Source organism: Sardina pilchardus, chromosome 6 (assembly GCF_963854185.1).
Source record: "Sardina pilchardus chromosome 6, fSarPil1.1, whole genome shotgun sequence".
Taxonomy (NCBI): domain Eukaryota; kingdom Metazoa; phylum Chordata; class Actinopteri; order Clupeiformes; family Clupeidae; genus Sardina; species Sardina pilchardus.
This window is the reverse complement of record NC_084999.1, coordinates 18590529-18606988: the sequence shown is the minus strand read 5'-3', so window position 1 is coordinate 18606988 and position 16460 is coordinate 18590529. Positions and strand designations below refer to the sequence as shown.

General features: G+C 44.8%; 1 protein-coding gene across 1 annotated transcript in view; it reads right to left on the bottom strand.

The window, feature by feature from the left end:
• Nucleotides 1-3901: 3901 nt before the first annotated feature.
• Nucleotides 3902-16460, bottom strand: part of LOC134082851 (eukaryotic translation initiation factor 3 subunit H) — a 36020-nt gene continuing 23461 nt past the window's right edge. The window contains exons 5-8 of the mRNA XM_062538860.1: nt 14850-14999; nt 11812-11932; nt 5632-5764; nt 3902-4207 (exon numbers count right to left, since the gene is read on the bottom strand). Of these exons, the coding sequence (XP_062394844.1) occupies nt 4110-4207; nt 5632-5764; nt 11812-11932; nt 14850-14999 (502 nt within the window). The 3' untranslated portion in view covers nt 3902-4109. The remainder of the gene's footprint in view (nt 4208-5631; nt 5765-11811; nt 11933-14849; nt 15000-16460) is intronic.

The window sequence follows — 16460 nt, the reverse complement described above, 5'->3', positions numbered from 1 at the left end:
GGCTGGTGTAGTGGCAGAGCCATCCAAACACTGCTACGTTTGTTAGTCTAAATTGCACCATGCTTCCTGACAGTGCTAAGACCACCTGTCAAAGCGGCTCAGGGAATAGTCTTAAATGAGGAACTTGAGGGGAGGCGAGCGGAGCACAGTGACGCATTTCAAATGGAGCCTTCTCTTCTCTGTCAGAGCGCATTCCATAAAAAATGAATGGGAGCGTCGCTGGCTTGATGTGCATCATTAATACAATAATTAGCGCATTACAGCCATGGAACATTGGGAAACCTCAGGGGTATCAAGGCTGTCGATCCGCCACTAAGCACGAGCGTCACTGCATTCATGGCTAACGATGTTTCAGCTCATGGATGTTTTCCCTTCATCGTTTATCTCAAATCAACCCCCCCCCCTTTCCTCTCCATGGCCACCCCCCTCCACCCCATAAATCCACTGTTCATCATCTCCGCCCACTCCTCTGTGGAATCATTTATGTTCTTTAGGTTTTGAGGATTTACAAGATTACTTCACGCAGGGGGGAGAACTACGGAAGGAGGGAGGGAGGGGGGAGGGGGGGGGGCATGTATCTTGCACAGCCTTAGCATAGTGAATCTACAGTTGCCATGGCAATAATTGAAGGGGAGGGAGAGTTAGGAAGTGTCATGACTTAACAGCAAGAGGACTTGTTTTGCTTCATTAAACCTCCGGATCTTCCAGGGCGCCGTAAAAACACATTGTTTAGGTCCGTGCTCTCTATAGCGCCATGTTTCAATAGCTCTCCTTCCCGCTCTCTCTCTCTCTCATATACACACACATCCAAGCATGTTTTCTCCACTCGTGTGGTGCACAAGCTGTATTTTTTGACATTTACCTGATGTGTGAACACAGCCTCTCTTACTTAAAGGGGAGGGGAGGACTTAAACTCAAATGAGAGCACCGATACAAAAAAATCAATAAAAAAGGGGGGCCCCTCTCACAGCAGTAGCCAGTGCTAATAAGACTTACAACCATTGATCTGAAGGCATTGAGCATCTGAAGCCTGACTGCCTCTGTTTTTAATGTCCTCTGAACATGGCGTGGATTATAATTGCAGTTAATCAGCTGCATGCTGTTGGCTAGACTTTAAGGCCTTGCTGAACTCGAGCACCAGCCAAAAACACTCAGGCGTGGTGCCTGACTTCCAACAGGAGGGAAGAAAGGATGGACTAGGACAACGGACACAGTACAAGGGTCTGTGGCAGGATGTCAAGAGAGAGAAGGCATTACTGTTCGGTGATGAAACCTGATCCGACAGGTTTGTCACGGAGAGATTACATGGAGCATCGGACCAGTCCTGAAAGAGCCGATTTGTAGTTATAGACACCACACGCCATCAATTCTCTCAATGGACATAACTTCCTGTGTGTGTCTGTGTGTGTGTGTGCGTGTGTGTGTTTTGAGACTTTCACGGCCTCAAGTGATTCCTAAGTCCTGGTATCGATCAGCCATTGATTTAGCCCCAGGCTCCAGCACACCTGGTGACTTTTTACGGAGCCTCAACGGCTGCAGCCGAGAGGAGCCAAAACAAGGGCAGGGGCCCTTACACGTCAGCCGCCATGACGGGGCCGCTCGCTCTAATCGACACTCCCAGCCATCAGGACGAGGGGCGCGGGGCGGTGAGCAAGACCGGCCCGCCAGCGCTCCTTCACAGCCATCCGGATGAAAACGCCGGCCGACGGCTGTTTGAGATTCCGTGGCGGCCAGGCTTCGGCGGTAACGCTTTCTTTGACACATACCAACAAGGGAAAGCCCACAGGGATGTGAAGAGGGGGGAAAAAAGTGAAAAGGAAAATAAGAGGCTGTCCGTTGACGGCCCATAAATGACGGATCGAAAAGCCCCTTCAGGGCCAGTGTGATGTGTAGTCTCGGAGACGAATCGTCTGTGAGGGGAAGGCTTGTGAAGGCAGCATTCATTCTGACTCCTGATAGGTATGTGTGCACAACCCAATATAGTCACCATTATAAAATACTGGCGTGTCAGTCATTGACACAAATGCTCTTTTTTTTGCCTAAATCATTCAATTTCTGGTAAACATGTTTGTGTCTTCTAAAAAACTGAAAAAAAAAAAAAGAATTTCATTATTTTAAGAAGGTGACGTTATGTTCACACGTGTGTGGTCACAGTTGCTAACGGAAACACACGTGAGTATGGAAACCGCTACACGTGGAGAAGGGAGTGCGAAGGCCGTCACTCGTGGAGACATGTGTGTGTGCATGCCCACATCAATGGCTACATGACTATATATAGTCAGTGGCTCTTCCATGTGAGTCGCGCCTTGAAACTGGCACCAGGGGTGGAATTTCATGATTTCAGGGGCAAGACCACTTTGCCTTTGGTGGGGAATATTTTTTTAGGTCACTGAGGCGACATATACTGTAAGTAAAGGCATCAACAGAACATTCCATTCGTATTCCAACAATTTGCCTGAAATTTATCTGAATGGCGGAACTGAAAACTGTAAAAAACTAAATCCCACTCCCAAACCACTTTCACAAAACGTCTGACACTTCTTGCAAAATCAAACAATGGCCTCTGGTTAGGGTCTTTGTTTTGAGCAAAGTTTAAAAAAAAAAAAAAAAACATGTCTTCACACACCAGTCAAAATGACAACACTTCTGAGCAGTCATTACATACTACATTAAACAATAGAAATCAGTGTTCAATGCTTATTTTTTCCTGGTGAAACGCACAACGCAATAAATGCATTTTGCACCTCTTAAAAAACCCAATCATAACTCATTCAGCATTATACTGTACAGTACAATCACTAAAATTAAGTATTGCATAAGGTAGGCTACTGGAAAAGACCATTTTTAATACGAGAAGAAAATTAGTCAACAGCCTACAATGTTCTCCAAGTGTCTCACTAATTGAATGTTAATTTGAACATGTACTGTTCAGCAACCTGTTTGCACCCTGAACTCTCTCATGTTGGTTGTCTCACATCATTTGAAACAAGTGTGATCAATTTTGAGCTGTTGGGCTTCACTTATGTCATCTGTGCTTTCTTTTGTGTTTATCTTTTGACACTTGGGATTATCATGATGCACCACAAGTACATCACAGTGCAAAAGCATTGTATTGCATAAGAATGTTTAGAGTTTTGCCAAACAAATCAATGAGATCTGCAAATTGTTTTGGTAGGCGAAAACTGTTTACATTTTTGCCAAGAGTGATTGATTCAATAAACGTGTTCTCAGGCAATTTGGCTCAAAGTGTGGGGTTTAGTGTTCTAGCAATTGTGCAAAACTGTAACGACCCCTTCACCGAGTCCTCCGTTAGCATGCCATAAGAAAAGAAAAATGTTGCAGGAAAAATCCCCAGTGACTGGCATTCGAACAATAGCAATCTCTTTTGCGACTCTCACTCTCTCTCACAATCACACACACACATCTTGGCAGACATTCATCTCTGTAACGTCAATCACCTTCTAGGTGCACACAGATGTACTGTTAAATCGGCAGTAATGAGCGTTACATCATACCTCATCATAACATTCATCATAGGACTATCTATCGCATTGATAATGTCAGCTATTGTTGATAATACGATCGTTAACGATAGCTGGATACATCTGCATTGCCCATGCGAGTTGGCAACAGCATCATTCTTGTGTATGGGGTAATTCCCAATAAGCTTGTTTAGAATAAGCAACAGATACATTTATAAAGGTAAAGCTGCTAGTGTTAAGATGGTAGTCTCTCAGAGAAGTAAAAAATGGGATACCATACCATCGGGGTACCACGGCTGATGAACTTGCACTGATCCATACAGAGAGACAAGCAATGGCAGCGGCCCTGTAGAACATGCATATCTCACGCATACCTATAAACACTCACACAAATCCAGTAATTAAACCGTAAAAGACACTTTTCTTTTAAATGTACTGTATTTTATTCAAAATGACCTATACAGGGTTGTTTATCCCGGACCATTTCTTCCCCCCCGATGTCGTCAAATTATCACGTGGAACATAAAAAGGCAGGCCTGTGTGTGTGGGTTGGTCACATGGGTGCGCTGTCGTTTCAATAGCAAATCCTGTTGCGCCGCGCCGCGCCGGCTTCCTTTCAGCAGCGCTCTAGCTGTTGTGGCCTTGGAGTGCCTCAGCCATGAAAAGCTTGCCGAGATTCTGAGAGGTAAACTCCTTCACATTCCCGCAATAGTTGTTGATTTGTCCTATTAAAAAGAATGGACATGTGTGAGCGCACATACACACGCACACACACACACACACACACACACACACACACACACACACACACACACACGTATAACATGAACTCAGTGGCAACCAAGGCTTGAAAGGCATTAAACAGGCTTTCGTTTTCTGCTTTACTGGAGGCAAATTAATTACATGGTGGCGTTAAACACTTTGACTCTGGGAGTTTTTCCATGCTCAAGAGATCAATTCAAAGTGCAATCTGGAGATCAATGCCAACTCACCAGCCCCTTCCATTAAATACCAAGGTGAGCTTGGAAAGGGGAAAAAATCCCTAAGCCTTCTGGGTTAGTAACGTGCGGATTCAGGATGAAGGACTGTGAGAACAAGTAAGAGTAGGCATGCACATCGAGGGGCAGTGTGAGGAGTAAACTGCAGGACAGTGCTAAGAAGGGGTTGCGGTCAATCTATTACCGCCGCCAAGGAGGTTGTTTTCGTCAGGGTTTGTTTGTTTGTCTGTTTGTTTGTCTGTTTGCAAAAAGTTATGGATGGATTTCGATGAAATTTTCAGGGAAGGTCTGAAATGACCCAAGGAAGAAACGATTTTGGGAGTGATCCGTATCATCGTCTTGATCCAGGAGGCGGATATGTTTTCGCGTGGCGGAGGTCTGCGCTCTCTGAGTGCTTTTCTAGTTACAATACGGTTCATTATATTATTATCAAGGACACTCTCACGCTTTCTACTTCTCTGTACCCAAACTCTAGCATCTACTCAATACCCATTCACCATGTGCTGGTTCTCATTCCAACACCACGTTACATTGTAATGTGCTGTGTCTACCTGTAATTACAATGTAATAAAGGGACGAGAGTGTGACCTTTCGCTAATTTCATAGGATTCACCAATCTTTTACCCCAAGTGAACTACAGCACGGTAAAGTATAGATATAAATGTATATTCATGTCTCTCGGTACCAAGTCCATGACCCAGGTGATGTTTAGTCACCAGTTCAGTCTAATGCATAACATTTTGAATATGTTGTATGAATAATGCATACTAATGCCCAATATTTTAATCAGAGTACAGGACGGAACGGAAGAAAGGATGCGAGCGAAATTAAAGTTGTTAAAGTTGACTAGAACTTAAAGCGGATGATTTTATCCAAAGCGACAAGTTCTCGCAGTGGCGGGGCTCGGGGATCGAACTCCGGGTCGATCGATTATCAGGCGGCGCCGTTTCCACTTCTCCACCACTCCCGTGTTTGTGCGTCGGTGTGTGTGTGTGTGTGTGTGTGTGTGTGAGTGTGTGTGTGAGTGTGAGTGTGAGTGTGTGTGTGTGTGTGTGTGTGTGAGTGTGTGTGCGCACACGCATATTTTAGGTTGCTGAGGGGAATGATGCGGTGTGATGTCTGATGCTGGGGCCCTGGCGACTGGTCAATACCTGCAATCAGGAGGGTGTCCATGCGTGGAGGGGCCTGTGGGGGCTTGAACAACTTGGTGATGTCCTCCTCCGGCAATGGAGGCTCCCCGCGAGTCTGCCTCTGGGCATTCTCCTGCTGCCGCCTCTGCACATACTGTGGGGAGAGGGAGAGAGAGAGAGAGGTGGGGGGAGAGAGAGAGAGAGAGAGAGAGAGGGGGGGGGGGGAGAGAGAGGGAGGGAGAGAGAGAGAGAGAGAGAGAGAGAGAGGGGGGAGAGAGAGAGGGAGAGAGAGGGAGAGAGAGAGAGAGGGGAGAGAGAGAGAGAGAGAGAGAGAGAGAGAGAGAGAGAGAGAGAGAGAGAGAGAGGGGGGGGAGAGAGAGAGGAGAGAGAGAGAGAGAGAGAGAGAGAGAGAGAGAGAGGGGGAGAGAGAGAGGGAGAGAGAGAGAGAGAGAGAGAGAGAGAGAGAGAGAGAGAGAGACAGGATGAGAATGAGTAACATAGCAACAGAGGACAAGAAATATATAAAATGGCACATCAGGAGATGGGGAAATTTGGAGGGGGGGGGGGGGGGGGGCGTGAAGAGACAGTGAGTGAACGAGAGAGCCAGGGAGAAGACGGAGGAGAGAAAACGTGTGACGCGCGAATATGCAATTACTACGGTCTCAGGGGCGCAATGAACTTGTGCAAAGACATAAGGGATACGAGACTCCAAAGAGCCACTGTGAGGAGACAGGTAATATCATTGCAGCCACGTGGAGTGTAATGATACCGGGGGCTTTATTCAGCGAGGCCACGGGGTATTGCAATGGGCCGACAAACGTCTCTCGTGCATAGTCAAGCACCTTCCCAGTCTAATCACTTGCCACAATAGCAAAGTGTGCCAACGGATGCAGGTGATTCAAAAGACATTTGGTGACATATTGTGTGTAGCTAACAAGCCACCAATAATATACAATGTATTGATCAAGATCAATCACAATTAATCACATGAAATACTTCTTCTAATCTATCTTAATAAGAATTTGAATATAAGAAATGAGAGTGTATGCTTTTTCTTGCCATTTCTTTGGATGATGTGCACTTTTTGTGCATCAAGCCAGCACACCATGAAAAGATCGAATATTTACCAACTATGCTTGCTACAGTACCATAGGAGGTCTTCAGGGGTACTTTTGATGATCAGTTTTTCATACGGCGTCATACTGATCTCTCTACCGTGTCACTCTGAAAGACTTCAAATTAACAAAAGTCCCCCTGGTTCTTTCAATACTGAAGGAGACATCAAGGTATTTCTCTTTTCATATTCAGACCACATTCATTAGAACTGCCAAGAAAGCACACATTCTTTTACTTGTCTTTTTCTATTATTATTCAATGGTGTAATTATACAACTGGAGTGAGGACGATTGCACAGAATGACTATTTTGGAGTTCGGAATTTCAAGCATTTAAGTATAACATCTAGTGTTATTTAATATGATCTGGACACAAATAAAATAATTTCTTGTACATTTAATTTGACTTGGATACCGACTAGTAACGTCTTTGACCCAGGTACAGCACCAGGCTTTGAATACCCGTTGCCAAGTGACCAAATACTCAGAATTCTCATTTCCGAGGCAAAGGAGATAATCTCCCTAATTTCAGCTCACGCTGGAAAATGATTGAGTATTAAACTTTTATAACTGGAATTCAACTCTTGTGTTTTTTTCCTTTAAAATTGAAAAAAGCACAGCTGGCAGGAGGGGAGGGGGGGGGCGAGAAGAGTCTGGTTGAGGCTGGCTTGCTTGCTTGTTAGAGCCATGGGATTACGAAAGTGAGGCCGAGCCACGCGGCTCGATGGCTGCCGTGTCTTATGGTAATAACTTTGTTTCCAATTTCTGCTGCACACAAGCTTATTGCTCTATTGAGAATACCCATTTTTTTGGTGTGTGTGTTTGTGTGTGGTGTGTGTGGTGTGTGTGTTGGTGTGTGTTGGTGTGTGTTGGTGTGTGTTGGTGTGTGTGTGTGTGTGTGTGTTCGTATGTGTGTGTGTGTGTGTGTGTGTGTGTGTGTGTGTGTGTGTGGGGGGGGGGGGGGTGTTGTAGGTAAAAATTTTACACCCCCCCCCTCTTCATCCTCAAGATAAGATTCAAGCAGGCATGCCACCAACACAGCACATTGTTCTTTGAAGTTAAATGGTGATTGATGCGGGTCGTTTGGCTGCTATGGCACGCCGGGGAGCCTGCTTGTGTTGTGGCGAACGGAGGCGCGGAAATGATTGATGATTGAGGTAATTACGTTAGATTTGGGGCGCGGGCTGCGGTGATGGCCGCCTCAGTGACGGGCGGGCGGGGTGGGAGCGACGGGGTGCGGGAGCGCTCGGGTCATGGCCTTGCTTTGTATAACCAATTCGACTTGAAAGGGGCCTTTGGAAATCTTTTAGGGAGAGCACATTTCAAAGGCTTTGTACAACATGTTCATCAAATGTCAAATATTCAATTAAGAATTACCAGGGCAAATACAAAGCTCTGAAAGACTTTTAGTCTTCGTGTGTGTGCGTGTGTGTGTGTGTGTGTGTGTGTGTGTGTGTGTGTGCACTCGCTAGCATGCGTGCGTGCTTGCATCATGAAGATATGTTGGCGAGATTGAAAGAGAATGGTAGATGACAATGAGCCATGTTCCAGTATTATTACATTGCATGTAAATGCAATGTACTGTTATCCCTGTTCTTTTTATTATTATCGGGATAATTATTCTTCCTCCGACCAAAATCAACGATTTATAGCGCTAAAACCACTTAACCGTTTGACGTCATTCAAGCACTCCTACAAAGATCTTGTAACGGAGATTTGACGATTGTATTTTTGACATTTGTGAACTTCATACTTTTTGAGATATTTACGATAAAAGAGTTTAAAATTCCCATAGAGTTTACATTGAGATCCTTTGGCGGCAAAGACTAATTGTTACGTCTGTGCTCAGCTGTCAGTAATCAAGGATCTTTGATCCAATCTAAAGCCATGCCACCGCTGCAACCTGAATGTTTTGTCTACTCATTAAACTGTAGCTGCGTGCTGAGTAGGCTACTAACAGCTATGAAATCATTCTACCATGCCATATCTGCTGTAAACCAGGACGTTATCGTCTTGTCTCCTGTTAGGCTACTCCTAACTTGATTTGTTTATATCGTTACAGTAACCGGTTTGCTCTCGGTAACGTTATCAACAGCTAAAGACAATCTAACCTAACGTCAACGTAAATCTAACACTGTATTTAGCTAACGACAACCAAACTTGCTCCAGGCTAGGTTTTTCGGTATCATTCACAAATTAAAGACCTTTGTTAACATCTTGTACATTCCTATTAGGACAATCACACACCTGGAGACACTTCGAAGAACATACTAGCTCATCCTGTACAAATATCCTACTGTAAGCTAACGTTACATTTGCTAGATATCCTACCTGTTGCTGCATCATAGTTGATTGGCGTTGTTTGACATTGTATTCCGTATTCCAATGGTGTCTAAGTCTATGGCCTACTTTTAACCTGCATTAGTGTAGATATGAAGGCTAAGCTATCCGTCGTTTCACTGTAGGCTACTAAAGTGTCAGATCTTGCAACTCGTTTGAAGTTGCCAACTTCATTTCAATCTTAAATTCTAATAAATGAAGAGTTATTTTCCATAATAGCCTATATCCACAATTTTGATGCATTTTCATAAATCACTTTTTAAATGTGACTTTCCAAGTAATTTCAGTGGAAATGTAATTACATTGCATGTCAATGCAATGTACTGTTATCCCTGTTCTTCTTATCGGGATTATTCTTCTTCCGACCAAAATCAACGATTTATAACACTAAAACCACTGAACCGTTTGACGTCATTCAAGCACTCCTACAAAGATCTTGTAACGGAGATTTGACCAATCTATTTTTGACATTTGTGAACTTCATACTTTTTGAGATATTTACGATAAAAGAGTTTAAAATTCCCATAGAGTTTACATTGAGACCTTTCGGCGGCAAAGATTAATTGTTACGTCAGTGCTCAGCTGTCATTAATCAAGGATCTTTGCTGCGCTTAACCGCTTTAACCCTCTCTGACCAGGCTAAACTTAAATGTTATGTCTACTCAATAGCCTAGCTGCTAGGCTACTCATTAAACTGTAACAGCTATGAAAGCATTCTGTAAACCAGGACGTTATCGTCTTGTCTCCTGGGCTACTCCTTTGATTTGTTCATAATCGTTACAGTGACCGGTTTGCTCTTGGTAACGTTATCAACAGCTAAAGACAATCTAACCTAACGTCAACGTAAATGCAACACTGTATCCTACTGTAAGCTAACGTTACATTTGCTAGATATCCTACCTGTTGCTGCATCATCGTTGATTGGCGTTGTTTGAGATTGTATTCCGTATTCCAATGGTGTCTAGCTTATAGCTATATAGCCTATAGCTTATGGCCTACTTTTAACCTGCATTAGTGTAGATATGAAGGCTGTAAGCTATCCTACCAGTCGTTTCACTGTAGGCTACTAAAGTGTCAGCTCTTGCAACTCGTTTGAAGTTGGCAACTTCATTTCAGTCTTTTAAATTCTAATAAATGAAGAGTTATTTTCCATAATAGCCTATATCCACAATTTTGATGCATTTTCATAAATCACTTTTTAAATGTGACTTTCCAAGTAATTTCAGTGGGATTGTGATTGGGTTATTGTTATTTATCTATTCTTCTGTGTAGCCTAGTTGTCTTTTTAACTATAGACCTAATAGGAATGTTTTACACAGTCAGCAACCTTTTTGCATTTACATGCAATGGTAATTCCTTCCATGGAATTACATTTTCTAGTTATTACTAATAACGCTTTTCAAGTGAATTCTCATTCTCCATTTTCCCTTTGTTATCTTCTCCTTGCCCCCAACTCCAGTCCTCTTGCCGTCGTCCTCTCTTCTCCCTGTCACCTTCCGTCATTCGGGCATCTGAGGCGAGCTGATGTCACATTCAGGAAATTTCAGGACACCTCCGGCTGGCAAGACCACCATCAACTCCCTCCACCCCACCGCCACCACCACTACCTTCAACGGTCCACCCTGTGCCGCCCAATGACGGCTCCTGTCTCTCAGTAGCCACTGCGTCCCGTGATGAGAACGACAGCACGTCTCGCCAGCTGCTCTGCTGACAACATACGAGCCGGTGATCTGTTCAAGTGGCAGGTTGTCTGGGATGGACTGCAGCGGGAAGCTCACCTACCAGGCTTTCATATACATGAGATCCAGCCTGGTCCATCACTCGTGTAAGGCCAGGAGAGGCCCCGCCCAGGCCAGGGTGGAAATCCAAATATGGTCAACCACTCGTTCCTGCATCCTATCCACCCCCAAACCCTGTGACTTTATGACACCATTTCAGGTGCCTGTCTCACAGGAAAGTCATCAAGCATAGTGGGGGGGAGGGGGGGGATGACAAATGTCAAGGGCTTTTCAGTGACAAGACATGCTTCCACAAGACGACACCAGTGTGGTGGGGGTGGGGTCGACAATCAATTAAAATGTCAGCCTCGACCAGGCCCGGCCTGTCCATTGACCGGCCTTATCAGTGTCCGACAAGGAGGACACCAGCTGATTAAAGAATGAATAATTCAATATCAACGTCTCTGCTCAGGTCGTTTTTGTCAGGTTTGAACTGTTTGAATAATACCGCCAGTGTGGCAATTCACAGCCTATTAAGACCCACCCCGCCCTTAATTTCAACCTGCAAAAAGCTTACCATTTCACTTATTTAAATAATTTCACCATTTTATTCAGCCTTCCAGTTACTGGACTTAATATCAATTAGCTGCAGGAGAGAGTTTTATGCAAGTTAAACTAAACAAAACCATATTAACTGTCCTTGTGTATTAACCTCATATCTGAGGAGATTTATTACGGTAATGTATCCATTGTCCTCACCCCTGGTCCAGAGGGACAAGACAGAGAACAACCCTGGGGCACGGACCACCAGAAGGGGCCAAGCGGGGAGGTTTAGTGGGAGGTCAGTGCGAATAACGACTAATAATTCTTGTAATTGAAGAAGCTTATGTATCCCTCCTACTCCCCTGCGGCTCAGAGGCGAGGGGGATTACTGCAGCGGGCACGGACCTTGTTGCTGTGGGGGCAGTGAGGGGTGAGGGCGGAGGTGAGTAAGGGTGGAGGTGGGTGAGGGGTGGAGGTCAACAGTACCTGGTGCTTCTGCTGCTGCTGCTTGCTCAGGTTGCGGCTGTAGGTGTTGTACTTGACAATGTCCTGGCTCAGGTCGTCCACTCGGTCCATCAGAAGCTGCAGGCTCTTCTCCAGGTGGTTGCTGTAGCAACAGATCAACAACATACGGCACACAGTCAAGACACCATGATATGACAGAACCCTTGAGCCTCGTTTACTTGAGTTTTGGAAAAAAGCAGACAGTGGTGTTAAAATTCAGTCACAATACATTCAGTACATCCTTGATGTCCACCACTCATGAGATTTCCCTCCATCTTCGCTCGTACTGTAAGGAGAGGGACTTCATCTCCCGCTGGGATCAGTCTCAGCGACTTACCCTTACCCATAACTCAAAAAAACAAGTCTCAATCTGCGTTACGCAACAATTACCCGCAGGGGCGGGATCCATTCATCTCGCAGCCTGATGCCGATTAGAAAAGGTCAATATGTGCAGCATTTCGAAAACTAATGCCATCTGAGGACTGCGAGACAAAGGTGGTCGCTGCGCACACTGACAGGGCCGTGTGTTCTCCGTCGCATTCATTACCGCCGGGCCTGCCGCCGGAGTTAAGGATCAAGAGAAGTGTTGGGGAGAGGGAGCCGGGATTAGGCAGCACCACTCCTCAGATGCTTTGCATTACAAATGAAGACCGCCGAACATATCGGGCGGGCGCTCACGCGCGCACAGCGGCGTCATTAAAGAACCCGACGTCGACAGCGTGTGCTTTCTCCGTGCGCGGCTGCAGTGCGGGCGCGAGATCCTTCTTGCAAAAATCAACGTGACCGCCCGTGAAAGTTTACTTTGCCCACGTAAATGATTTAAATTCAAATAACATTCAAAAAAAAATAAAAAATGACAACGATTTCCATAACTGCAAAACGTGGGGGGCCAAGTGTGAAACTCTCCCGCTGTAATCTCCCGTCGAACGTGTATCTGCCTACACATTACAAGAAGGATTACACACCGACTAACTCCGTCGAGTAACTGCTCGCAGACCTGCATCTGCAAGGTTTTGCATTTTGATGGGGATGCAGTGGTAGGGTACTGGCGCCTCCCTTGCTGCTTGCAGGTTAGGGAAGCTTGCGCTGAGAGATAGGGATGATTCACATCTTGAACCAAAGAGGTTCAATATTTTGGTGGAGCGTGACTCAACGGGTTCACATAATGTGGGTCTCGTCATCGACTAAGGTTGAGGCCGAGAATCTACAGCTTGGAGGTGTTCAGGAAACGTATGTGTGGGAAAGTTAGCAACAAAGATAAGTCCGGAAGAGTTTTGAAAATATAAGCCTTTAGCATGTATTTTGCAGGCATGAAAACGGGTCAGGGGTGAAAAAGGTGAGAAGACTCTTCGAACCCCCCCCCCCCTCTGAAAAGGAAAAAAAAAAAGGACAAAAATCTTCCAAAGTGTGAGGGACCCGCTTTCTTTCTTTCTCTTTCTCTCTCTCTGTGCTTGAAGTTATTACACATTTCTGATGATTTCATAGGCCTAATGGACACTTAAACAGAATAAGGATAAGTCTGAATATTTGTTGGACCATACCAGGTAATCAATAAACTTGCTTGAGACACTCACTATTTCAAACTAATATTATTATATAAAATAGGGTAGATAGGCTTTCATTTTTTTTTAATTGTTGTGTTAACATGCAGCCTAGGCTACAACAGATTGTGGTTTATTGTGCTAGTGTGTTTAACCAACCAATAAAGTTATGTGAACGGTCTTCATATTACAGGTTAACCTGTAGGCTACCTGTAGGCACAGACTAGGCTTCTGATCAGGGTCCTGCAACTCGACAATCAAATGTAAATTTACGTTACACATGGCTTACGAACTCGTAATGATCCGGGTGTAACTGAAAGTTGTCGCAAGTCACACACATAACTCAAACGGTTACGTGCGTTAGCCTACCTGTGGTCTGAAGCAGTCGCAACTTTTTTTGGCTACGTTACGAATCATTTGCGAACCATTTGAGTTGTAGGCTATATATCTTTTGCGTAGGCTTTGCGTAACGTCTATGCGCAGTGTGCTTCGAGTAACAGGGCCCACGTTTCTTAAAGACAGCATTATCATGTCAATCAACTACGTCTCTGGACAATATGAGCATTTAATTCAACTGTCACACTAGCCTTTGATATACTGATAAAGTCTGCCTATTTGCTTCACCTATTGCCGATCTAGATGGTTCAAACTGCACGTATTCTTCATCAAAATAACTCGTTATGTCTACATGTTTGTCTAATTTCGCTAACTTTCAGAACATTAGAGGAAAACATCCTGCTACGTTGTTAGACTAGTCTCAGCGTCTTTTTCTAATAGAAGTTGAACGTTTCAACCAGCCCACCTGTGAAATCCCTCGGCATCTCTCCTCGCCAGGATCACTATTCCACCTGACATCTCAGACGCATTTATCTGCGCTCACAACAGGGAGGCTATACTTGGCTTGCGCGTGTTCGCGTTGCGTCTATGTCAACAATTAGCTTCCACTAATGTTTATTAAACGCATAGGGCAGGGGCTACATTCACGCATCCCTTGCTGATCAGACATGTTTTAAATGCGGCTCTGGAAACACCTCAAGATGCGTTAGCGTCTGCGCATGACTCAGTTATAAATTCAATTCACCTTGACCCCCCCCCCCTAAATATTTTCTCATCGGATCTGCACGAATCGTGTAAGTCACCTATTTTTTATTCAAAACGGCGAATTTCGCCGAAAGGTGAGGAGTTTTCATGCCTGATTTTGGAGAAGTGTCTTCACAGATAATGCTTCTAAAGGGTTCATTTAAAAGACCTTATAAGGTCTAAGGTATTCACTGGAAGAATAGTAGACATAGCCCTTGGCAGCTCGAAGCATCCATTTCTAATGTTAGGTACACATAACAGGCCATAAGAAGCTACGGAGGGATACTGGGTTAGTGAACAGTGTGCTTACAAGTAGGTTAGTGAACAGTGTGTGCTCACCCTACCCCTGAGAAGTAGGATTGCGTTCACAAACGGTCTTGAGAACGAGGGAGAACTCACCTGCTGGACAGGTTGAGGAGCTCGTGCTTGTCTGCCACCTGAGACTTGTCCTCCAGCTCCCACAGCAGGACGTTGATCAGGTGAGAGTTCTTGATGACGATGGGCACCTCCTCAAACATGTGCTCGTAGCCCACATTGGCCTTCTTCAGCCTGGAGATGGACGAGAGAGGAGGATGATGAGGAAGAAGACGACATACGCAGGATATCAGAGGGGCTTTCATCAGATAGCCACTCCATTTTTCTGGAGGCAACTTTTCAAACGCGTCTTTAAAAAAGGGCAACGCAAGGACTGACTGACACACACGCACACAAAAAAAAGCCTTCTACTCAGACCCCCTCCCATTGGCTATGCGCACTCTAGCATTCAATAATTTACTCAATAACTGTGAGCGCTATGACAGCTTTTTGAACTTTTTTTTTCTCCCCTCAAGATCTTGCAAACTTGAAAGGACCCTCGGTCTGGTAACACTCAATAATGAAATGGCTATATTGAGCAGGACGTAGCGTTGGCCAGCTGCCATCGTAAGAACATGTAGAAAACAGAATTAGAAAGACTGTGTGATTGTCTTATAGAAAGCCGGCAGAATTTTTTAACTAACATTTGGGAATGCCCCCGTCGGTTAAATTGACAGACCGCCTGTGTCTACCACCTTCCCTGTCAGGTCAGTTGGATTTGTGTCGCTTCAGCAAGCCAAAAATCATATTTGCATATGGATGATTTAGGCACAATGACTTTTGTTTCGCATATTTTTGGGCTGTGATGAAAAATAACTCTTTCCTGTGCAAAGCCCTGTGATTATACGTGATGCGTAAACAAACATCAAACATTCACGAGCGGTACACTTTCACACTCATTCCTCCCGCTAAATACCTATAATAAACCATCTCCAAGAGATCAAACCAAATTCATTTGGCATCTTTCCTTCTCCGACAGTTGTGATATTTCCACTACACGTTTTTTTTTGTGTGCGTGTGTGTGTGCGCGTGTTCCGAGACTGCTTTGCGCTAACTCACGCCCACTCGTTACACTCGGATCTGGCGGCAATTTAAAAGCAATTACCATCTGCTTTAGTGTCACGTAAGCCGGCGACGTTGTGCACCTGTTTACTTGACCAGCAGCACTGGCAGATCTCTCAATGCTGCCATCATCATTACTCTAAAAGCCTAAGGAGGCACTACTGTGTCTGTGTGTGTGTGTGTGTGTGTGTGTGTGTGTGTGTGTGTGTGTGTGTGTGTGTGTTCGTGTGTGTGTGTGTGTGTGTGTTTCCATAAAGCCACAAGAGCAATGGCTGCAGCTGCCTGAAAGTTTGGATCCCAATATCCCTGTTCATCTGTGCAAAGCAAATGTATGGCACCCCCCCCCCCCCCCCGCTGCAGTATTCTTGGCCTGACTATGCAGCTCCACGGGTAGAGAACAGCACCAGTGCCAAGGTCTAAAGACTGATTTCCAAGAGATAATTAATTCCAAGAGTATTAAAAAAAACTTTGTGTAATTTTGAAAGACTGGATCAACCATTTGAATTCAGGTCACTTTTATTACTACCCCACCAGCGCCATACAAATAACAACCATGATCTGTTTGACATTCAACTGACCGCATTGACCCCATGT